This window comes from Eutrema salsugineum, unplaced genomic scaffold (genome assembly GCF_000478725.1).
Source record: "Eutrema salsugineum unplaced genomic scaffold, Eutsalg1_0 scaffold_2, whole genome shotgun sequence".
Lineage (NCBI taxonomy): Eukaryota > Viridiplantae > Streptophyta > Magnoliopsida > Brassicales > Brassicaceae > Eutrema > Eutrema salsugineum.
This window is the reverse complement of record NW_006256829.1, coordinates 1593682-1617223: the sequence shown is the minus strand read 5'-3', so window position 1 is coordinate 1617223 and position 23542 is coordinate 1593682. Positions and strand designations below refer to the sequence as shown.

Below are 23542 nucleotides of genomic sequence, written 5' to 3'. Positions count from 1 at the left end.
AATTCAGTATCAGTGGAGAGTTGTTGTATGTATCTATGAATGTGTGGCTTCTGACTTCTGTGATGTTTCAGTCTTGTTTAACCAGAAAGAAAGAAAGAAAGGCCAAGGAAAATTGCGGCTTTAGCCTTTAGGCTTGAGTTATGTGTCGTCACTGGTCAACCAAAGCTCACTCACTCACTGACTGGACGCGTTTGTGGATTATGTAACTGACGTGGTTCATTGTGGGCCATACTATCATTCACCGTTTTTTTCGCAGAATATACATCGTTTTTTTTTTGCAGATATACATTCGTTTTTTTCCTTTGTCGGAGTCATATCGTTTACACTTTGGATAATAAACCGAGATTTTAACGAAATTAATTTATATGTTAAAAAAATTAATTATAGCAATTTTATCATACACAAAGATCTCTCTTCTTCCAAATCTCATATAGCAATGAAACAGAGTTTCTTTGAAAAAAATAAATGTAAAAGAGGTCTGAGAGACAGTCACTCAGCAGCCTCACAAAGAGGAGAGAAACGAAAGATCAAATCAGCTCTCTTTGGTCAATCTATTTTACAGAAAAAGTGAAACAGAGTTTTCACCTGTGGGAAACAAAAGATAATTTAATTTTATATACGCAAGAACCTGAGATTGTCTAAATGACTCAGCAAATGTGCACGTGAAAGGCAAAAGTGTCGCAGCTTTCTCAAATGTTCCACCATTTTCGCTTCTCCATTTGCTTAGCAAGTTCATGTGCCATCGATGCAAAGTTCTCTGCCCCGTCTTGAAGCTCAGCTGTGCGTTGACTGATTCTCTGGTAGTATTAACGCAGAACAATCACACAAAATAAATGTTTTTTAATTAGGATCGGTGTGTAATAGATAGCTTGGAAACATGTCAGTTTCAATGAAGATGGTATCTTTGCTGCATAATATACTACCTCGAGTTTTTCTCCACGCTCAAGAAGTTTGTCCTTTGCTTGTGAAGCTATTGCTGAGGTTTCCTGGAAAAGTTACCCAACCATGTTAGACATAGAAGCAAGCAAGAAAGCTCTTTTGGGTTAAATCGAATTGGTTTTGACTCACCCCTGCGTTTCTGTATTTGGCCTTGATTTCATCCACTGTTCTTGTTTTGGGCTGTGCATCACTGGATGCACCGTCGAACAGTCTTTCCTTATCTGTTCTCTTATCTGCAAAGAAACCTTAAGATTCGTCTGACGCATTCAAAATGATACTGGAACATGAGGCGAACGGATATGTTTTACCTTTCTTTTCTTTCTTTACTTTCTCGGTTAGAGGCAAGATGTTTAGAGGTTCATCTATCTCGATATCATCTACAGAAAACCATTTTTTAGTCACATGCCAGAAACAGGGGAGGAGTAGCTTGGTAAAGATATTACAAACCTATGTTTAGCTCGACAATCTTCTCATCATCGTTGCCACCGGTAGCAGAAGGCTTTAAGTATGGTGGATTAGAAAAGATGTTCCCAAGGTGGGAGAAATCTTGTACTTGGTCCACCTTCTGTTCATTGCTTGATCTGAAGCCTTTAATAATGCCACTTAGGAATTTCGGAGCGCCATCCTGCGGTCACATACTCTTTATAGCAAAATCATGGAGCTTACAAAAAAAAAGGTTCACAGGTGAAAACATAACATACATGGTTTTTCTTATGGGCAGGGAAATGGCTAAAGGTAGCATCAGCAGCGGCTGCAAGGACTTTGTCATGAAGCAAAGGTAAAGACTCCGGAATCCTGTGATGAATGCAGAACTAGGTATGACTACGTTAACTGCTACTTTGCTAGATAAGCGTGCAAAAGCTCTAGTTGTATTCACTGAGAAACTAAGTATGGAACAGGAAATAGTAAGCCAGTACCTGAATCCGTTTGCATGGGCCAGAAACGAAAGGATGGAAACTTCACAACCATTTACCTGTAAACATCTGAGATATTAAATAGTCTCTCATAATGTCATACATGTCAACTCATAAATCAAGATCTAACTTTGCATACTTAATAAATTGCATTAAAAAACCAAACCTACAAAGCCCCGTAAAAATTGGTAAACATCCAATGGTCTCACTGACATATTTAATTTATTAATTATTGTGGCAGTAACAGATAAAAGCTCTCTTCCAGAAAGTATAAGGCTCACCAGGACGACATGGCCGAAATCATCCGAACATACTGTCTTCTCCATATTAGGCTTAAAGTTCCACCTAAGAAGTGACAGCAAAGAGCTCTCTCCCACAACTTCAAGATCTGGGAAAGATCTGTTCATACAAGCAAACCATTCTTTTAAAGCTGATTATTGAGCAATTTATCATCTATAGTGGTCCTTCAGACTAAATGGTTGTAAGATTGGATTTGGCAACTACGTTGTATCTGGCATGTATATTATACTTGTGATAGATTAGAGTGTTACCTTATTTCAATATGCCCTGTTCGGTAAAGCAGGAGTACTGCACACTCCCTTTCATCCTTTTTAAGGGTTCCCATCCAGCAACACGGACGTGGAAGATTTACTTCCATAATGCTCTCAAGACTTCCCTAGGTATTGAAAGCAAGACCTTGTTATCAGAGAAAAACCAGCAAGATATTCCAGGAATAATGAATCAAGATAGATCCTCTAATATACCTGAGATAAAGACTTTAAAGAATACAAGCGCAGCGCATCCTCAGAACACATGAGAAATAATGAATTCGCAAATCTTTGATCAACAAGTTTTGTTTCCGTGACAGCATTCTGTTCACCACCTGGTGAATGACTCTCACTTGCATTGATCAGATGAGATATGTTCTCCTGTTTCTCCTTCCCAGATGGATTTTCAGCAGGTTTTTCACTGGGGATTTCAGAGTTTTCATAGCAGTCCTCTGCAGAATACCATATTTATATTTACTAGATGCATAAGAAAAAACAGTTTTGTGTTAGTATCAGAAAAATTACCTATAATGTGCATACAAATCGCAGTTGGGTTCTTCAGAGGTCTCAAGCATGAGGAGAGTATTTTTCCAGTATTGCCATCGAAAAGAATGGTCTGTCCATCCTGGGTCATTGCACACAAGATTGATTCATCACGAGCTTCGGAATTTATGGAGTTCTGATCAGTTGGACCACTTATTGAGCCAGTTGGAGCTGAAGAGGATTTCACACAAAGTAACTTGATTGGGGAACCGGAGTCAGATAAGCTATTTGTAATGAACATTACTGATGGCGCACCAGTGTCGAGCATTGCAACCTAAAATATGAAATAGTTTAAGACGCTTTCAACTAGAGAGCCCGACTGTATACCGAGACTTCGAAACAGATGTTAAATCCCTACCCTGCCACATTTAAATCCCACAGCAAGCCTTCTTGTAGACTGTACAAATCGCAGGGTGCAAACTGGGGAACTCAGGAAGGAATACGCAGCCAACCATTGAGGTCCATCCTCTTGATCCAAACGGTGAACTACAAGGAATGAACTAACAGCATGAGATAAAACAGAGCAAATCTATAGTCAAAGATGCGTTGTACCAATTTCCAAACCTTGCTTGTCAGTGTTAGTAACAACTTCCAAAGCTCCTCCACTTTTATGGCCGGCCAGCTTAAATAGGCGAACCTACAGAGCCAGAAAAGCGAGAGAGTCAGATGCACATTAAAAGCTCGAATCAAGAAAGTATCAGCAGAAAAGGTCTTCTTACCATACCAAATTCGTTACCAACAGCCAAACAAGATGTCTTAGAGCAGAAGGAAATTGCTGTTACTGATGCATCTACTCCAGTTATGTCAATACCATTTACCTGATCATTGTTGAAGGATGAACTAATTGGTTACAGGCAAAACTTCCCATCAAAATATCAACCAGCTTATTCACGAGTTTTCAAGATAAACGTCAAAAGAAGGAGTTACAACATTTATACCTTTGGCTTCAAGTCATAAAGAAGAGACAGACATGGATAGGTTGCATCCCATATTCGAACAGAACCATTTTGATATCCTGCCATGTACAGTCTTTCAAGCTTGTAGTCATCAAGGTGGCTTGGAATACCACCTGTTAGAGGCCATTGCGCACTTTCTCCAGATGGAGTACGTGGGGTTCGAGCTTTTGCGGCTAAGACTATCTATCAAGAATAAAATATAAATTAATGGCCTCACACTGGGAAGCAATAACTTGGGAAATTTGTGGAGGGACTACCTCAGAAAGAGCCAGTGACGTCTTATCGTTCACATTTAACGCAGCAAACATTGCTACTGTCATATGTGGATCCATAGTCGGTACAACCATCGGATATGGCAGCGGAGAAACAGAAATATTATTCTCTTTCTGAGCCATCAGAGAAGCCAGAGAGGTATCGTCATATGCTTGCAGTTGTCCTGGATTTGTCAACAGAAATAAAAACATCCCACTTTGCCTTGAGCTAGCAATTGGAGACAAGACCATATCAGCAAATGAACCACTAAGGGTCAGGTCAACACGGCCAACACATTTCAGACCTCTCATACCAGAAGACCAATCAAGAGCCAACATCTGCGTGAGGTGATCAGTAAAAAGACATCATATTAGGCTATATGTTTGCATATACAAGGTAAGAATTCATGTTTGGGTTTCCCTTGTACCATTAAAAAATGCAAAATGTTTAGAAAAAAATTGTGACTCTCCATTGTGTGCTTCTATTTAGCTCAAGTTCACCAATCTGGGACTATGAAACTTTTGATTTGAGCTGAGCTCTTACCGTCAGTACTTCTTCAGAACCAATGATATCACCACCATAGATAAAGAGTTTTCCACCACAATTCTTGCGAGATACATCCACACACCAATGCATAACAATGACAGGAAGTCTTTTCTCAGCCGAAGACAACTGTAACTTTACAGCGTGATTAGATGGCTTCCCTTTTTGCCCATCAGAAAATTCCCAAAATAATATATCGCCATCCACATAACCAACAGCAAGAACTGAACCATCAGCTGATGCCCAACACAAAGAACTTATCTCTTTTCCATCTAGTTCAAGATCAGAAAGCTCATCGTGTGAGGCTTCCAGAGAATCATCGACAGTCTTACCCTCCACAGGTAGATCTTTGTTCCCTCGAACTAACACGACACGATCTTCTGATGCGTCCCAAAGAAAAAGTAATCCATTTGAAAATGCAATCAACAGTCTGCAGGATAATTTCTTAAGAATCATTTTTGAAATTAATCATAAAAGATGGTAAACCTGCGTATTCGTGCTAATAATACACTGAAATAGCATAGCAGAAAAAGGTTGTATCTCTTCTGAGAGGACTAGAATCACATGTCTAACAAAAATATGAAATCATATCTGTGAACTTAGACATGAAGTTCAGTAAATGCTCTCAGTCCTACGATATTTTCCGATGCTTTTCTAATTTGAAACATAAAAATTTAGGGGACTGGGTGCACAAAAATAAAGGATTGATAGAGGCAGTAGTAATAGCCAGCTTATTTTGATAGATCTTAAATATTGATTTCACAAATGCTATGACAAGCTCAGATAGTCAGTTTCAGAGTCAAAAAATGTTTCCCATCTATAGGTCATAATAACACGTATAAAAGTCAAAATAAATCCTGTCTCACCTAGTTCCCCTTGAACAAGGCTGAGAAAGAAGTCCAACAACCGGATAGTCAATAGGAGATGAAAGCCCCGCTGCTTCTGAAAAGAGAGGGAAATGGGAGAAAATATGTTCAAAGAACAGCTAAAAATGCAATACGAAACGTCTTTGGGTGTTTTCATCTAATCTGAATTACCAAGAGGATATGATACTCATAGAAGCTTCAATATTAGAAAAAGTTTCCTTGCCAAGGATTTACTTTGCAAATAGTTTGGTGAAGGCATATAGAGATTAACTACAAAACAAACTAATGACTTAATTCTGAAACTATAAACTTTCTAAACTCAATAAAGGTTCTAAACACATGTCGTCATCACATTGAAACCCCCATACCAGCTAAAGCATCAGTTGGTACGTAATAAGGAAGCTGCACTAGTTTCCCTTCGTCAGCACTGTACTTTAGAACAGACACCATACCATACTCATCACCGACATACCTGTGAAGAAGATAATAAAAGTAGTTAATGACGCCATAGTAAGTGTAATATTGCTACAATTTGTCATTTTAACAAGCTCAATACATGTAACCGGTGCCATGGAGGATTGAAAATGCAGTAATATTTGACTCCCAGTGTAAGCTTGACGCTGTCTGCCTAAGATCCAAGTCCCAAACCTAATAAAGAAGGAAAATTTATTGGTTTTTGTCCCTCAAATATGTTGTTGAACAAAATGAAGGAGTGGACGATTACAAGATGAGAGTGAAGACGGTCAAACAAGCAGAAGTGAAGACTTCAGCTGGAAAATATAGAAATTTCAAACACTGAATTGGTACCTGAATCTCGTTTTCATTTGAGATGCTGACCAGAAAGCCTTGGTTTTCAATGAACTGTAAAAGAAAAGATAAAGATTCAAGTAGAGTTAGAGATACTTGGGATCATAAAGCGGGATGACCGAAATATATATCCCAAGTTCACAACATAAGTTGACTAGAGATACCATTTCTTTCTACTACAGCACTGAAAAAGATCAACTCGAAAAATATTTGAACATGAAATTTAGTTTATTTTGTCATTGAACTTCTTGTAAAACAGTATAAAGCGGAAAGGAAATTAAGCTAGCAAGAACATTAGGAAATAGAAAAGGAAGTGCATTAAGCTAGCAAGCACATCAGGAAATAGAAAAGGGACTACATCGAAGCTATATAAGTTTGAAATGATTATAGCCTTTCAACAGACCAAGAGGTGAACAGAATACCACAAACCTCTAAGTTTTTGAAAGGTAGCTGCTTAGGAGATGCAAGAATCGCCTCGATGTTATCACCACCAATCACTTTTATCCTTCCATCTCTGCGAATGGTTAGCAAAAAGAAGATTGAAATAAAATTGATCCCACAGCGATGGTTTTTTTCTAACATCATAGGTACTGCAGTAGGACTAAAAAATGATTCAATTAGCCACACTTCTTATAAGTTCCCTCATCTCAATCATAATTTTCTTCACAATAAACCGATATTCTTTTTCGACTGGGTAGCACTTGGTTTTCAAGTACGAAGAATGCTGAGGGAAAATACACTGTCTTAGCAGTGGCAAGGCGAAAAGAAGAACTTACAGTGTTCCCACAGCCAAGAGGCATTGAATAGGGTCAAAGGCAAGAAGAGATGCTGTCGAAGGTATCCCATAGTGGGTGATAATATGGGGATCCAAGTCTTCTGTTATCAAACATCCCTGGAAAGATTCATAATACAAATGAACGTCTAAAGCAAACAAGCATTCCTGACATGGGAAAAGCTATATGAGCTGTGTAACTAAGGTGAGGAAAGTAATCATGCAATGGCTGCCAGTACATGTCTCATCGACTTTTTAAAGCTTTCGTTTTTAATATATGCCTCTTATAACTAAGGTAACCATTCAATCTTATCGGATGATACAAGTCTTTCTCAAACCAGCTCCATCTTCGAAAATTTAATTTTTTTTTTTCAAGTACATTTCTTTTCAGAAGAAGTTCTCCTCTCCATTTCGGAATTTATAGGCATGGAATTCCAATGCAGATGAGTCTAGAATGATCGATCCAGAAGGATCAAAATGGAAGTTTAATTCGTCAAAGATAGTAGAAGAAAAGAGACGAGAAAGCAATACCCGAGGCGGAGGAGCTAAAGGAGGCTTCTGAGCACCCGAGGATTTCTGCAGGAATTTTCTGGCGAACATGGAACCAAATCAACAACGATGAGCCGATTGCTCACTCTTCCGGCGATCAACTTGTCGATTAGAGGATGATAGAATTCTCAATCGAGACGATGCACCGGACGGTGGAGGCGAGTCTGTTTAAGAGGAATTGTTCTTCGTGCCAGTGAATCGCAGAATCAAAAACTTCAGATTCGTCTGAGAAATTTTCTTTCTTTTGAAACTCACTCAAAACGACAACCGAAAACAAGTAAAACGCATATGACGCAATTTGATGTTAATAATATAGAGCTAGGAGCAATGCTACTATTTTCACAAATTTAAGACCAAAACGACAATCTAGTAAGAAATAAAACGCAGCAGAGAATAAAATAATAATAAAAAAAAACTCACTCGCGAAAAAATCGCGCATGACCTATGGATTTTGGCCTAACGCGCGCAACGCGCTGTGGGTGCGAGTGGGATAATGTCTTGACATTTTAAGCGCGTGGTGTCACGCTCTGCGACATAGAACCAATAATATTATTACACGTGGGAACTAGAGAGAGAGAGGAGAACTTATTCAAAGCAAATAATAATATAACTCATTAAAGTATATTACTGTTCAAATCTTCCGTGCAGAGCGCGAGAAAGGCGATGAAACCTCTCTGATTTCTCTTCTTCTTCTTCTTCTTCTTCCTCTTTCTCGCTTTGCCTTTACCAGATCCTTAAAACAAACTCCTTCAAAATCGAGAGAAGACTGACGAAATGGAGGAAGAGCTCAATTGTTTGAGCAAGAGCTTGGGAGGATTCTTTCTTATCAGATTATCACGAAAATCATAGATTCAAACCAGACATTAACTCAGAGCACCAGAGAAAACTGTCTCGTTTCTTGCCTCTTCTTAGAGAGTTTGTTCCAGCTTCCAAGAGCAGCTCAAGAGATTGAAGCTGATGATCATTCTAGTCGTTATACCGCAGACGACGAAAACGTTTATAAATTTATTATGCGACTGTGAATGAAGAAGAGATGATGATGGATATCAGTTCCAAGAACCACTTCCCTCTTGTCAAAGTCGACCATGGACAAGATTACTTGTGCTGCTGACTTGAGTCTTCTTCAGATGAATTCGAATCCCACTACTCTGAAGATTCGAACGCTGCAGATTATGTAATGAAATACTAAGATTAATCAGAAGACGAGGAGAAGGCTCCAAAAAGACATGTGGGAAGGGTGGTCCTTAGAGACCAAGATTTTGATAGTAATGGTGGTTATAGAGACACAGCGATGAGGAGTTTGATAAGAGTCGTCTTAACGGTGAGATTTGTGTACCAAATGGAGATACTTTTTTTTTTTTTTTAATTCGGATTGACAAGTCACGTGTAGTAGTGGTTTCCCATATGAATTACAGTATATGGCGTTTGTTATATAGCACATTGATTTTGGAATCTTGAAATCGACCCTGGTTTCACAACAAAGTTAGGTACTCTTTGCTTCAAAGATTAATCTATAAAATATAACCAAATGCTGATTTTTCACAATGCACTTGTTGTTTCATTCGAGGGGAAAAACACCCTATCAATTTCACTTATCGCAATAATATGCGTACTTGGTAACAACAATCGTAACAGAGGTATTGCCGAAGTTGACATCTTGCGCTTGGACTTGATCTTTTCCACTGCTGCTTTGATGATCGATGGAGACGGTACACTGAACCATTTTATATACCATGAGAGAAGGATTGTGTCTTTCTGCAACTTTGAGTTATCGTCATCAGGCCATGCTTCCGAGGTCAGATAATTTCTCAACTTCATCTTCAGCTCCCTTGAGCTATTCAAAATCTCTTCACACCGTTTCCCTATTGATGCCAAGAAGATTGATTGGACAAAACCACCTGAAGAGGCCAATCTTCCATTTGATACCGCCTCGTTGTAGGCAAGAGCAACCTGGGAATACAAGAATGGATCCCAAAAATATTAATTATAAAATCAAGCAGATTAGAATATGTAAATCTATCTTTCTTTCGTGTTATATCATTGCAGACAGAGTACCTTGAGGCTTGAGATGGATAGTGAATCACAAACATTACTATCGCTTTTGACAAGCAGCTCAGCCATACAACCAATGGTTGTATATAAAGATAAATAAACCTATAAGAATCATGTGACAATATATTAACATATGCTAGATAAATTGCAACAAGAATGTTCCAAACTGCAAATAACCATTGAATAATAGAGAGCAAAAGTAGCAATCACCTGCAAAAGAGCTGGTCTGTCCTTGCTTATACAGTCAAACAACACTTGCAGACAGAACTCCTTGAAATCAGAATCAGATCTGCATGAATGGGTTCGGATTAAGACTTAAGACTTTTCCCTTTTGGGATTCTATAAGTCGATAAGAAAACTATTGAACTCTGTTATGACTTATGAGCAAGAACCACAATGAAGATGTCCCTTTTAATTCTACTTGCAGTCATATTGACGAAAAACATAGTATTACCATCTTTTCTGTGCAGATTATATGCCTACATGACAGGTAACTAATATTTTCTAAATTCATACTGCTGGCCATGGACATTGAGGGAAAACGGACAAAACAGTACTTACCTGTCATTCCAAGATTTGTCACAACACAACTGTGCAAAGGCTATTAGGCTTGGATCCGATGAGAAAGTGCTGACCAAGTGATCAACGCTATCAGAATCCAGTTCTCTGTGGCTATTAGCAAGCATATTATCTTCGTCCAGAGTTCTTAAACCAAAAACCTGCACCACCGAAAGCATCTAATCTGTATAAGAATCCAGTTCTCTAGACTGAAAATGAATATATCTGAGCTGAGAGTATAAAATTGGTGTTACCACCTTATGCATTGCTCGTGAAAGCAGTGACTGACACCCAACTGGATCATCAACATACGAACAAGCTCCTACTTTCCTTTTGACATATATAACACCAGAACTGAAGGGATCACTCTTGTCCCCAAGGCTCCACCAATGTTTCTCTGTGTTTCATTGGGTCAAAATCAATCAAAACCAGCTAGACAAAATCACCAAGGAGAAACAAGGAATTTTTCTATGAAAAAGCATCAATCACCTTCTGGGACAAGCTCAACTTGTTGGGGCCAGTATCGGGGACCACAGACACAAATTCTCTTTAGCTGCAGGGATACCGATACATTTTTCAGGTGAAGGCGGACGATACAAGCATATAGAATCGGTGAACCAGGTATTGCATGAGAAAACTTAAGCAAGAATTAAGACAGGATGGTATATAGCCCTAATTTTCTGATGTTCAACTTGCAGTTGCCGCAAATGTGCCTCTCCCAGAATAAAGCAGTGTGAGCATGCAAATCAAGAAAAGTTTGTAGTCCTTTTTTGTACTTAAAATAATGCAGGGGAAGTAAGGGTAAGTTGTCGGAGTTTTCTTACAATAGCACGCTCTGGCAAAATGCACGGGGTAACCTCGCAAAATCTTGTTTCTGAATAAAGTTCCGTCTCTTTTACCGTGACTTCTAGAGGTGCATATACAGGCAGACCGGAATCAACATCAATAGTCTGCAGCCAACGAGCCTCCGTGGCAAGGACATATAAATGCCTGAATGCCTAAAAAAAGAAAGAGAAAAAAAAATCTCTTTATCAGATGTATTCTGACCATAGCATGGATATCACAACAAAAGTTAGAAATCGACTTCCAAGCTTGCCATGTCTTTGATATCACAATCCACAAAGAGATTGGTGTTGGGTAACATTTTATATAGAAAATAAACTCTTGCTTCTACAGAAATGAAGTCAGACAGAGACAGCAACCAAACCAAACACAAACAAAGAGCGATGCAGAGGATGAATAAGAGATTTAAACTTGCCTGGAGGTGACACCGATTGTCATTTGGTCCAGAAGGCAACCGTGGATAGAGAGTGATGAGCAACATTGCAAGTGACCCATTATTTGTTGAAAATGTTCGCATACCACCTCCAAGAAACAGGAAACCCGTGGCTAAGCTCACCTAAACGAAAGAACACTATGCTGTCTCATATTTCAGAAAAACAGAAGGAATTCCTTTAACAAGAACGTTTTACAAAAAATCGATTACATACTGGACTAAGAGATCTCTAACAAATATGCAATCCTCTTGCTATAGAGAGTTTCACATTTCCGATCGCATTGCTAAAGAATATCAGCAGTTTTTAAATTACTTTACAATTTACACGGTTCATAGCTCACTTCCTTTTTTTTTTCATTGTTTACAAGATTGCCAGCCACTTTAATAGATAATTGCTCAAGAAAATAAAATTTAATATCCCAACTTCAGAAATAAATTGCAAGGCAACTGAATTACATGAAGCGACGGAACCTTAAAATTGCACAAAATTGCTTACCGCCATTTGAGTACCATAGTTTGCATGTCCATCAGCAGAATTCCGGCTGCGGAGAAATCTCAACAGCCGAAATACTTGCAAGTCTCCTGATCCCGCCATGACCTACACAAGTGAGTTCTTCAACATAAAGCTACTGACTATAATATTTGTAAATATTTGGACAGGAGACTTCCAAAAGAAGTATTACCACTGAAAGGGAAAGAATGGTAAGATAAAGACACATTTCAAGCGTTCCGCGATCAACATATTTAGATATTCCCCTGGGAAATGCATTTCCAGGTGTAACAGAAACAGGCTTGATCTACATACATCAAAACATATAAGCTCACATGAGATGATCAGAATGAAACTTAGAGAATTCTTAGCATTTGAGGGAAAAAAGAGTACCAAATATATCTACCTCATTCAAAAGATAGAGAGCGTAGTTGTTAAGTAAGTCACGAGCATTTCCATCCCTTGTACCAGCAAATCTCAGTCCTAACAGAAACAAGGATTCATGTCAAAAAGAAGACGAAGAGATATTAGAGACTGATGTCTCATAAAAGGTAGATTATATACCTAGTGAAATGCAGGCCCCGGCCACTATATTGACATATGCCTGCACAAGGGCTTCACCATCCACCTCATACATATCATCCATGTCATCTTGGAGGTGGCTGATGCTATTTTTGACAACATCAGGAACTTGAGACTGAATCCAATCACACGTAGGACGGATCCTGTAATACAAAATCAACTCGACTTACGATCTTAGAAGCCTCAATAAGAGCACTCCTAATCAGGCAACGATAAAAAACTAAATAAAAAATACCTGCTCCACATTATCAAGTTCCGAGCAATGACACGGAGCATTATGAAATCAGGTCTTACGCACTCCAAATCATAATGTGTTTGCGGAATAGAGAGCTTTGAGACAATGACCTCTGATTCTGTCTGCAACAAACATCATATAAAGCTTTTTGAAAGTCCATACTCCACAGAAAAAGGTAAAGGCTGAACTTCGAACCAGTTATCTAGTTTAACCATCCTCAAGACCCACCTTAAGATACATTAATGCGAGAGCGATTATCGCTCCAGGTGCAGTTATATCAACATTGGAAGTGCTTCCGTCTGTTATCTGAGACAGGAAAAAATGATAACATATTTAGACTTCAGCAAGTGTTTAGGGCACATATATATGCACAATACAAGTTTCACAAAGGAATATATGAAGAACAATAAGCAGGGAAACCTGTGCAGCACTTCGGTGATCTTCATTTGATGGTGCAAGGAGAGATCTTTCCTGTAGGGAGTTCAAGACGTTTTCAATACAAGAATAGAGACTGTTTACAATTCCAATGTTTTTTTATTTAGTTTCTGTCAACAAAGGAATAAGAATGGGATACAGTTCATATGAAATCCAGAGCATAGACAATTAACCTCTTTTGCTCCCAAATACTGGAGTAAGCGATTGACAAAGGAGTCCATGGAACCGAGCGCATCACCTCCACGGCCTTGAGCCAAAAAAAAAACCCGCAGAGTTAATTTAAACAGAAGAGAAATTTTCAGTAGCCAAAAAAGAGTAAGACATACCCAAAGCAACAAGACCAAGTGAGAATCCTGCAGATACAGCATAACCCTCCCTTTCAAGGACATTGTCCCCTGCACTTCTGCGGCCAATTTCACCCTGAGAACATGTACGAAGTAAATTGCAGAGAACGAAAATTGCCAATTAAAAGTTATTTTAACTCACTCCAAGATTTGTACACGTAGGAATAGATCCATAACTAAACCAAGTAATAGCTTTTAAAAGTTAAACTTATCAACTTGCTCAAATTCCATACACAAACTATAATTGTATCAAAGATGCACCACTGAGAGGAATTTCAGATTTATGAGAAAATTAGATTTCCTGAGAAAAGCAAAACTGTATGGATACACATTCACCTAACTGTAATTGTATCATGTATTCACCTATTTCCTATGAATTATAAGTGATTTGAAACATGATCCTCACATATAATAATTTTGTAACATTGAAAATGACATTTGATGACAGGAAGAGTGCTATATCAAATTTTAACCATAAGTGAAAAAAATAGACACGCAGGAAACATTACCAAAAGTAATTGCATCGTCTGCAGGTGTGCTGATCCTTCAAATAGAATGCCAACGGAGACCAAAGCTGCAGACTGAAGAATAGTTGAAGATAGCATGTTATGAAAAAAAAAGAATAAGAGAGAGCTCTTTTTTATTGGTCACGAATAAGAGATAACTAAACTCCATGGATTCTGCAGAGATAACTAAAATCAATGGATTCTGCTAGGAAGATATACGTAAGGTAGAAAAGATGAATATTCCAACGATTCGAAGGGGTGACATGAATATTTGTCTATACTTTTAGCATATGTAAGTAAATTCCATAGCAAATCAAACTTCTTGTTTCAGTAATTGTTTGTGGAGAACTAAAATCCTTTCAATAAATGAAACACCACAGCAATCTGTACCTGTAGAAGTGTTGGTATCTCAAACTCAGCATATGAAACTTGATATCGAGCAGGAACGTGGAAAAAGAGAGCCTGTTACAAAGAAAAATAATTTCTAAAAGAAAGGATTACACACATGGCGCAGCAAATACATCTCGATAGAACTGAAAATATTAAAAGAAAATTTTGAAGTCTAATGCTAGTAACAAATATTAGCATTTCAGAAGATGTTGATCATCCATTATTTTATGTAATCTGGATCGAAGACTAACAAGAAAGCATAGGTAGATTCCAAAGTAGTGTTAATTGGAAGACTTATGATTTCCTTAAAAAAATAAAATGGGTTTCTGGTTGACTCGCTATCAACAAAAATAGTACTAATTCAAGATCTGAGCCCACGTCTACTAAATAGTCAAGAAAATGAAGCAACTGAACTTCTACCTTTGCAATATCAGGTTGCATTGTTCTCCTGTACGACGCTGCCAGACCAAGCATCAAACCTACCGTGGTGCTCTCATGGTCCTGAAAGACCAAGGAAGGAAGCAATTAAGGTAAATAGAGAGTAGTCAAGACTCTCAGGATTTATCAAATGGAAAAATTCACTTTAATATAAGAATATGAAAGTTCGTCCATCTATTTGTAGATTCCCCCAGGTAAAACGATTCTATATGTGATAATTAAGGCTGATAATGAAAACGACCACAATTATCAAATGAGGCAGACATTCGTCTTTATTTGTTAAAGGAGTCCAATGTTGCATTCCTAATTTCATATCTCCACTCTAAGCCACATGTGGTCACAACTAAAGATGACATGTGCTAATCCAAAAATCCAGGTCATAATTTCATATAAGAGCCAGGGTAACTTGATGCTCATCTCAGCAGAAATTAGGCCTCAACACGTCTTACTAATTACTATTAACCAATAAGAAGTAAGGGAAAGAAATAGCTTAAGGGAAAAGGAGCTAATAGAAACAAACCTGAGTGAAATATTGGTATATGTCACTAAGGTTTAACACATGCAAATATCCCTGTAATCCCAGCCCAAACAGAAGTCCAGCATGAACAGCATTTGGCTCTCCAGGTTTATTGTATCTAATCCACGTTCTGGATACCTTTCCCTGCACCAAAATGTAAGAAGAAACAAAACTGGATTAATTGGCTGCGAGACTTTGAGATGTGGCCAGGACGAAGAAAGGGTACTTGCTGCGTGACAAAAACATACATTGTGAGATCATATGTCCCAGTTTGGAGTATTCTCTTATAGCATCTCATGATGCAAAAGTAAGATGAGAGACACTAAAACGTCCTAAATATAAAACACAAACCTGAAGCGGAGCCAGTCGTAACCCCGCAGCAACAGCATTATGAAACTCTGGCCAGGTCTTAAGTTCTTGGATATTCCTTATGTTTGGATCTAGGTTAACCTGTAAGGGATGCAACCCAAACTATTAGACAGGCGAAAATGGTTATAAATCACAAATTTGCATTTTGGGTAAAGAAATTGCCGCTTAATGCAAATTCCAACTCCCAATAATAACAAAAGCCATTCACAAAAATGTTATTTCATGTAAATTAGAGCATTGAATATGTGTTTGATGTGTAATATTCATAACCACAATTTTACGTACAATGGCATTTTGTTGGGCAGGCAGCCGACCAGCTAAAACAAGCTTTGGAACAGTAAACGCCTGCAAAAATTCAGAGAATATAAATCTTCCAAGTACTCATTAAAAGTGATAAAAACCAAGTATAGCTTTCGTCAAATAAAAAATTGCCTCCGTTAAAAGAGTGTGTATTGTTGATAATGTAAATGCTCCACGCCCGAGGGGAAGCACAGAAGTCCTCTGTGCTATGCGCCAAAGCTGGTCCTACAGCAATGAAAAAATAATGCAACATAACAGATATTAAAGAGAGTTTTAGAGACTATGCAGGTCTAAAAAAGTGACTTCAACGAAAACTAAACCACTGGCTCTTTCCACGTCAAGAAATTTAAGTGTAGCTGCATCTTACTTCAGTTTCTAAATACGAAATAAGAATTGATTAAATTTGGAAACTTAATTACAAAAAGTGATGTGAAAGCATATCAAAATTATCAATGGATCATAAAATATTAAATTCTCTCTCCTAACATATATTCTAGCAGCACCAAATAATTTTCAATAAAATAATTAAAAAGATAAAAACATAATAAACGCTAAAGATTGCAAGTAGTGAATTTCTAGGATTATAGCTTCTCTTATTTGGAAGCTAGCATTAGAAATGATCATATCTTTAGGTATGTACCTGTTGCTGCTCCTGATCTGATATAGTAGGGTTAGCAGACGTTTGAATTACCACAGGTCGTGCAGAACACAAAAGACGTCGAACCTAACATGAGACGGAAAAATAAGATAGAAGGAGAACATCAGGAGAAAGAATATGGGTTGATAGTTAAATCAAATGCCGACACTTTAAAATGAAGAGGGGTGCGTAGATGGAAACATTTGAATACCCATCCAACAATGCATAACAGATGAAGGATGGTAACACAAAATGAGACTTTGTAATAATCCGCTAATACAGAACAAAAATAGCAGGAAATTTTCAATGCAACAGAAACCAAATCAAAGTAGCAAACGCAGGAGCAAGTCCACGTCTTATGATATCTAGAAAACTTACATTTAGAGATGTAAAACCAATAACAGCGAGACAACACACAGAGTGCACTACAGTTAAACAAGTAATCCTGTGAAACTTTTAATGCAATGAAACATACTACTTAGGGTGGAGCCTAGCTACAGAAGATGCAAAAGTCTATATGGCACACTACGGAAATAGTCGGGCATTAAACACTCTGACCATTACGCTAACAAATTTGTAGTTTCCAAATGGGGATGTAGATATACCTCATTAAGCCGCAGATCTCGGCCATACCGCAACTGCGTATAGGAGTTAAAGATATGCTCCATTCCATCTATCACAGAACCATCCACAGAATTTGTATCCTCAATCTTAGTGGTTTCCAAGCCAATCGACTCAGATAAAGAGGATGGAACAATTACTGGATGCAAATGCAGCATGTACGGTATGGACATCGATATCAAACTCGTATTTGACTGCATCTCAAATTCCTTAGATGAACTCATATTTCTGAAGACGGATAGGGCCATATCTTCTCGACCAAGAAGCACATAAGCAATTGCTGGCCAGTCAGCTGGAGGAGATTCTCGACAGCTATCCAGTGCCTACAAAAACAGAAAAAATGTTAAGCAAAATATACGAAATAGGCAACAGGAACTAACAAACCAACATATTAAAGAGACGAGAAAATAGAATTGGGCAATGAAAGCGCAAGATGGTCTGTAAGAAGATTGTCTGGCTGACCCAGGAAAGCTACATGAAAATCCTCACATTGATGTAGAAGTTATCAACAATTTAGCATTTCAACCTGCATATTCCTCTAATACATAAGTATCTAAACATTCCAACTTACATGTCTCAGTGGGAGAGATACACCAGAAGGTAGCAAATCCAGTTGGTGAAGCCCAAATTTCTCTCCAGCCATAGCTAGGATAGCAAGTTCCTCGTTACTGGAGTATGATCCTGGCGCAATATTACAGGGGACACCTGACGAAAGTTTCTGTCCTACGGGCTTATCACCAAATAAAACACTGTAGAAGGAAACAATTTTTCTTGCCCAGCTCACAATGGAGCACCCATCTTTACGGATCAAATCTGGGAGGTCATCAAGTTTTGTGGATAAACATCCACGTCTCAAACAGTTCTCAAGCCATCTGAATAGATTTGGAGGTTTTCTGCTAGAAGAAAGGGCTGTGCATGCCCCAGTAATTTTGGAAAGACGAGGAAAATCACGTATATAGTGATCTAAGTAACACTTCTCACCCAGAAACTTGGCAATATTGCACAGTAAAACAGCTAACTGATGCAAATCCCTGCACATAGATGTCAAAAGTTTAGAAGAGTAAATATCGAACTACTTTTTCCGATCTTTAAAACATTAGTTTTCTATGAGAAACTATACAGTAGAATGTTATGCAAAAAAGTCTAGCATGAAACCACTATTGTCAGTGCAAGATTGGCCTAAGGCATACTCGCTATATGTGACATGTGATTTTTTGTCAAGAAACCATCTCAGGCTAGATCAACTTTTGGCGCCACATTTGAGTCAAAGATAAAATGCTTGCAGAATTTTCATACTTTCATGCAACAAGATAGACCTGATTAAGAAAGAGTGATGAGAAATAACAACTAATAATTATACTCTTTTCGTAGTTACCAATGTAAGATAGCAAACCATTTTGTAAGCAAAACAGGCAAGGTGCACGAATGCTTACTGTTTCCGCAGATTATCCATCTTCAAGCTCTCATACACTGCATGAAGAGAATCTAAACTCTGGACCATTAACTCAAATGAGTTGCCTGGTATTTCTCCACTGCCAGCCATAGAACCAAATGGGGCGATTCCTTCCAGATCCAAAGGGTTAATTAAAGTAATACCACTATGAAACGTAGAGTAGGTCATATGAAATTTGCTGCTGAGTAAAAACTCCCAGGATGACTCTGATGATGTTTTGGGTTGCTTCGGATGCACAACAGTAGGTTTTTGACAGATCCCCATAAAAATGTTGCATAACGCTTCCCATTCAAAATGAATACTGGAACCTTGCTGGTCAGAATAACCATCTCCCCAAAGAAGAGAGAGAAACAAATTGTAGAGATCGGATCGTAATCCCGCAGCTATGGCTGCTATGCAATCATTTGCAAGTGAAGATGAAGGGTTACCAGTTAAGGCACACCGAAAGATCTACAAGAATAAATTATATACGGTATATTAAAACAGAAGGCAATATGAACAACCAAATAACCAAGTACCGAAGTTTGAAACAGTAAACCTAACTGCAACAATCACGTGATTTGAGTTCATACGGATAGAACGAGTAAGGTAGGTAACAAAATTAATAATTTTGAGCTCCAAAAAGATTGGATATCTGTGTGGCATACCTGTGAATGATTCACTGATAGATTGATACATCCCAACACAGCATCAGACAATCCTGTAATCTTCAGGTCCCGGGAATTTAAGTCTGTCTTTGCAGACTCTCTATCACCAGAACCGAGACTTTCGCCCAACCAAGAAGGCAGTGCGTATCTACAGAGACATTGTTTTCCTGACTACAAATAATATAAGATAAATCAATTAAACATATTATTAGGGAGATATTTAGCAAAGAAAACGGTATGGTACATAAGAAGAACCTACATAAAGAAAGAGTTCATTTTCTGGAGATAATACAATGATATCCAAATGTGGAAGCAGTCCAATTTTCACTCTGCAAGGAAATTGAAAAAGAATTAGACAAACTCGTAACATGACGACAGAAATATTCTCATTTACAGTGACAAAGAAGCCAAAAAAATTGTGAATAGGAATTTACTGAGAACGCGTCACAACAACAGGTGCAGCAGCAATTGCAGAGACACTCCAGCTTGTATCAGGCTTAACGTCAAACAGAATTTCATTATTGATCTCAACAGTTTGAAGTCCCACCGATAACAGCTTCTTTTGTTCTAATATCAGGAAGCAAATTACTGGGATTGCATCATCAGTTGCCAAAAAGACCTGTAATATATTAAGGCACTTGTGAAAAATCAATAAGAAGAGTAAAGACTTTAGTAACAGAGCCCACAAATCTTTCTCCCATTCACAGTAAACAAACAACAATGAAAATACAAAATTACAATATTCATATATTTGAAAGAAAACACATTCCACAAAAGGAACTCGAAAATAAAAAGAGCAAACTCAGCACTGATAGCACAAGCAGCTTAAGGCTGAGGGGATTACAGATCTCAAGTTCGAGCACCATGATGGGGAAGGGATTTAGCCATGGCCCCAAAGCCCGAGCCTTCTTGAATAACAAAGCATTTTAAAGAACAAGAATTTTCAGAACGGCCACATATCTATAAGACTGTATATGCCCAAGCAAAAGTGCTTTATGTTGGCGGTGTTTTAGAATGTTCAGAGAACAGCTATAATGAGCAAGCGATCCTATCCAAGATAGCTGAGAGGTCTAAAATTGTGCATTCAGTGAGCATCGCTAAGGTAGAGTTTCTCAAAACATTTACGAGAAAATCTATTAAGTCTTGATTTGGTTAGCAGCAGCACATAGCTATGGAAAACTAACCACATGTTAAAAAGAGATCCTAAAACTTGTCAGCCTACCAAAATACGTAAATAATCTTCTTCAAAGGAAGATAACACGACCAACAACGAAAACATCCTATAGAGTTGTCACCTTAGACGCAGCTTTCTTAGCACCTTTGGCTTGCCATATTCTGCGAAAAGATACTCGCTTTGGGATAACAGCATCCGGAACAATGCCGCTTGAACACGAAGCAGAAGCTTCAACGTTCGAATCAATAAATTCGGCTGCCCACACAGAATGTTGCAGCTTGCCTGAAAAACCCAAGACAGAGTACTTCGATGAAAAATAAGAAGAGCATGTGGCAAGCTCAGTCTGACCGGAGAAGAAAATGACAAACCTTTATTATAAGAGGTCATAAGAGGAAGACAGTCACTTGTCCAAATTGTTCTCTCATCATAGTCCTTCATTATGTTCATTTTTCCCCTCTCTTCTATATAGGTTGGCTGAAAAGTTACTTGGATGAGTTACCAGATGCAAAATATAACAAACATTGCATAACCAGAAAAAAAGCTATGTGCTGTTGCGATAACAAAAAAGAAATAATTCCGATCTTGAATTAAAAAAAAAAAAAATACTGGCATGAAGAAGGAATATCTAAATGAATGAGATCATTTACCCCAGGCTCCTCTAAAGGATCTCTTAGTATCAGATGAGAAGACATGTAAGACATGTCTCTTTTGCTAGTGAGGTCATGTGTGACTGGGGAATGGAAGTTCTGTGGTGAAATATTCCCCATTTCTTTTCTTTGGCGCAGCATCTCACGAGAACCAAGGGTGGGGCTAGCAGAAGAAAATGGAGCATATGAGGATGGATTCATTTCAGCAGTTTGCTGAAGAAGTAGACCAAATGGTAGAGGCCATATTGATATGACAGTACGTGGAAGTGGAACAGATACAACTTCGCCTGTCGCCCACAATGCCAAAGATAGAAAAGTAAATACCTCAGCATTTTATACAGATCTAGCCAATAAGTAATAAGTACAATATTAAGAGCCAGAGGAAAGGAAGGAAACTAACAGCGGCTAAAGTTAACTAATCTACTAGAACTTTAGAAAAATGATCAATGCACAGAAAGCTGCATGAAATCTATTTCACTTGATCCGACTCCATCATTTTTCATCCGTAATTACACAATGTCAAGTGAATCAAGCACGGTGAAGGATCAAAACATCTATGAGCTACAATATGGGACTGTTATTTCGTTAGAAGCAAAACAATATAAGAATCCATTAGGTATCATGAAAAGGAAGATAGGAGGGTAAATATAATAGTTCAGATGTATGTAGCCACACTCACCTGACGTGTTGTATATTGTTAAACAACCAATTTGTAAGACACAAAGAAATGCTTCTGCCCCTCGACCCAGGTGACTCCAGCATGCCTATAGCATTAAACAAAAAATTGTACCGCATCAAACTAATGGGAAATAATTTTTTTAGCCTTTTAATTAATTCAGTGAGGAACAAACAGAATAGCTTCACAAAAAAAAAAAGAATCTAACGCATTCACTAATACAAAAGAATGCATGGCTGAGGCACACCTAGTTATTTATTTACTTAAAATTGTCACGAACAAGATTCCATGAATTTTCAAACGAAAAAACATTGGAGACAAAGATTCAAACTTCTTATGGAAATTACCTTGATGATGGCAGAAGACAAGGTAAACCGCTTGAGCACGCGAGAACCGCTTGTCCAGATTATGCTATCAACAAATCAGAATTTCATCGTTTAAAACAGATGCAATCAGAAAGTCAGCCAGATACGTTATATCAAATACCTTAGCTTCAACCTAAGCATAGTCCTACAGACATTAAGGAATAAAGTGACATAATGGAAAACACATTCTTAGCGCAAATGGTGAATTCACGGAGTGGTGCATTGTAAAAATAGAGTAATCAGCAAATTGTAGACACAGCCTAAAGTCAAATCTAATGAAATCCCGCCAATCCAAAACTGTAAGATGATACCCTTCTTACCGGTTGTCTCGGATGAAGAGCTCATGCTCTCTCTGCCGATAGAAGTTACCATCATTGCCATCAGCATCGTATTGCTGGCCGGTGAGCTCAGGATCGAATAGAAAATACTGGTACGGGTCAGCAACATTATCGTCTGGAGGTTTATCGTCGGTAGCTTCGGCGATTAGACCGAAAGGTTTGAACTTTCCGAGGACGGTAAGTTGGCGAACCCCTGGAGACATTTATTATCCGAAGAGCAGTGCGAATGGAGACTGAAGAAGTTGAACTGCACTATCCCGCTCTTTCCCCGTTGTCTTGGTGCTTAAAACCTAGTCTTTTACTCAAATTTCATTTCTCTTAAACCTGCTGGTCTCAGCTTTACGGACATCCCTGTTAAAGGGTCGAAACCGTGAACCGTGTTAACAAAAAAAACTAAGTGAGAGAGAGACAAAGGGATAAAAAAAAGAAGTGAGAAAGAAGAATCATCACTTACTTGTCATTCGAACCAGGAAGAGGTCACAACGTTTCAGACGACTTCTCTGAACTGAACAGCAGAGAGAGAGAGAGAGGTCAAAGTAGCAACGAGAGGTAACTCAGGAAAATCATCGAAAATCGGAAGATTTTGCCCAGTGAAAGAGTGCTGGTCTTAGAGGAATATAATCAAACACTTGCTGTGCAGGATGCAAGGAAATCTAGATTAGAACTACGGGTTTAAGGAAAAAGAGTTAAAATGGGTAAAGAAGTCTCTAATAATAATAATAATATTGAAGGCCCAAAATGAAGAGGAAAAAAAAAACATTCCCACCTATTTGATTATGACCATTGATAACTTTTCTCCTTAA

At 38.2% G+C, this 23542-nt stretch overlaps 2 protein-coding genes across 4 annotated transcripts; both read right to left on the bottom strand.

The window, feature by feature from the left end:
* Positions 1-398: 398 nt before the first annotated feature.
* LOC18018372 lies at positions 399-7951 on the bottom strand. 3 transcript variants are annotated; one of them, XM_006398953.2, is made up of 24 exons: positions 7672-7951; positions 7145-7260; positions 6798-6882; positions 6369-6422; positions 6118-6209; positions 5930-6033; positions 5562-5637; positions 4696-5125; positions 4158-4490; positions 3883-4083; positions 3664-3762; positions 3509-3581; positions 3303-3430; positions 2927-3218; positions 2618-2853; positions 2405-2529; positions 2135-2252; positions 1857-1912; positions 1641-1734; positions 1387-1564; positions 1248-1316; positions 1069-1172; positions 924-986; positions 399-797 (listed from the first exon to the last, which is right to left on the bottom strand). In XM_006398953.2, the coding sequence occupies exons 1-24, from the start codon at positions 7738-7740 to the stop codon at positions 690-692; spliced, it is 3303 nt and encodes a 1100-aa protein (XP_006399016.1). In that variant the 5' UTR covers positions 7741-7951; the 3' UTR covers positions 399-689. The 3 variants fall into 3 exon arrangements, with proteins under 3 accessions (XP_006399016.1, XP_024011524.1, XP_024011525.1); XM_024155756.1 differs by having other exon boundaries at positions 5562-5634; XM_024155757.1 differs by having other exon boundaries at positions 5562-5631.
* Positions 7952-8501: 550 nt separating this feature from the next.
* On the bottom strand, positions 8502-23422 carry LOC18018371 (anaphase-promoting complex subunit 1). Its single transcript, XM_024155755.1, has 38 exons — positions 23194-23422; positions 22722-23090; positions 22384-22447; positions 22040-22124; positions 21361-21647; positions 21082-21187; positions 20835-20995; positions 19974-20158; positions 19799-19868; positions 19540-19710; positions 18873-19342; positions 18011-18470; positions 17424-17762; positions 16822-16905; positions 16314-16406; positions 16167-16226; positions 15864-15962; positions 15516-15656; positions 14978-15058; positions 14558-14629; positions 14171-14242; positions 13644-13737; positions 13491-13564; positions 13303-13353; positions 13111-13188; positions 12883-13004; positions 12630-12790; positions 12472-12548; positions 12259-12372; positions 12072-12173; positions 11558-11698; positions 11124-11297; positions 10789-10852; positions 10557-10696; positions 10303-10460; positions 9952-10030; positions 9745-9843; positions 8502-9639 (listed from the first exon to the last, which is right to left on the bottom strand). Exons 2-38 carry the CDS (start codon positions 22940-22942, stop codon positions 9229-9231), a joined length of 5460 nt encoding a protein of 1819 aa, XP_024011523.1. The 5' UTR covers positions 22943-23090; positions 23194-23422; the 3' UTR covers positions 8502-9228.
* Positions 23423-23542: the final 120 nt, after the last annotated feature.

Coding starts and splice junctions, on each gene's coding strand:
- LOC18018372 (XM_006398953.2), bottom strand. CDS start 7,740: ATGTTCGCCAGAAAATTCCTGCAGAAATCCTCGGGTGCTCAGAAGCCT. Junction 6,034..6,117: donor CTCCATGGCACCGGTTACAT/GTATTGAGCTTG, acceptor TCTTCTTCACAG/GTATGTCGGTGATGAGTATG. Junction 2,854..2,926: donor GATTTGTATGCACATTATAG/GTAATTTTTCTG, acceptor GGTATTCTGCAG/AGGACTGCTATGAAAACTCT.
- LOC18018371 (XM_024155755.1), bottom strand. CDS start 22,942: ATGTCTCCAGGGGTTCGCCAACTTACCGTCCTCGGAAAGTTCAAACCT. Junction 19,343..19,539: donor TATCAGTGAATCATTCACAG/GTATGCCACACA, acceptor TTATTCTTGTAG/ATCTTTCGGTGTGCCTTAAC. Junction 18,471..18,872: donor ATGGATAATCTGCGGAAACA/GTAAGCATTCGT, acceptor ATCTATGTGCAG/GGATTTGCATCAGTTAGCTG.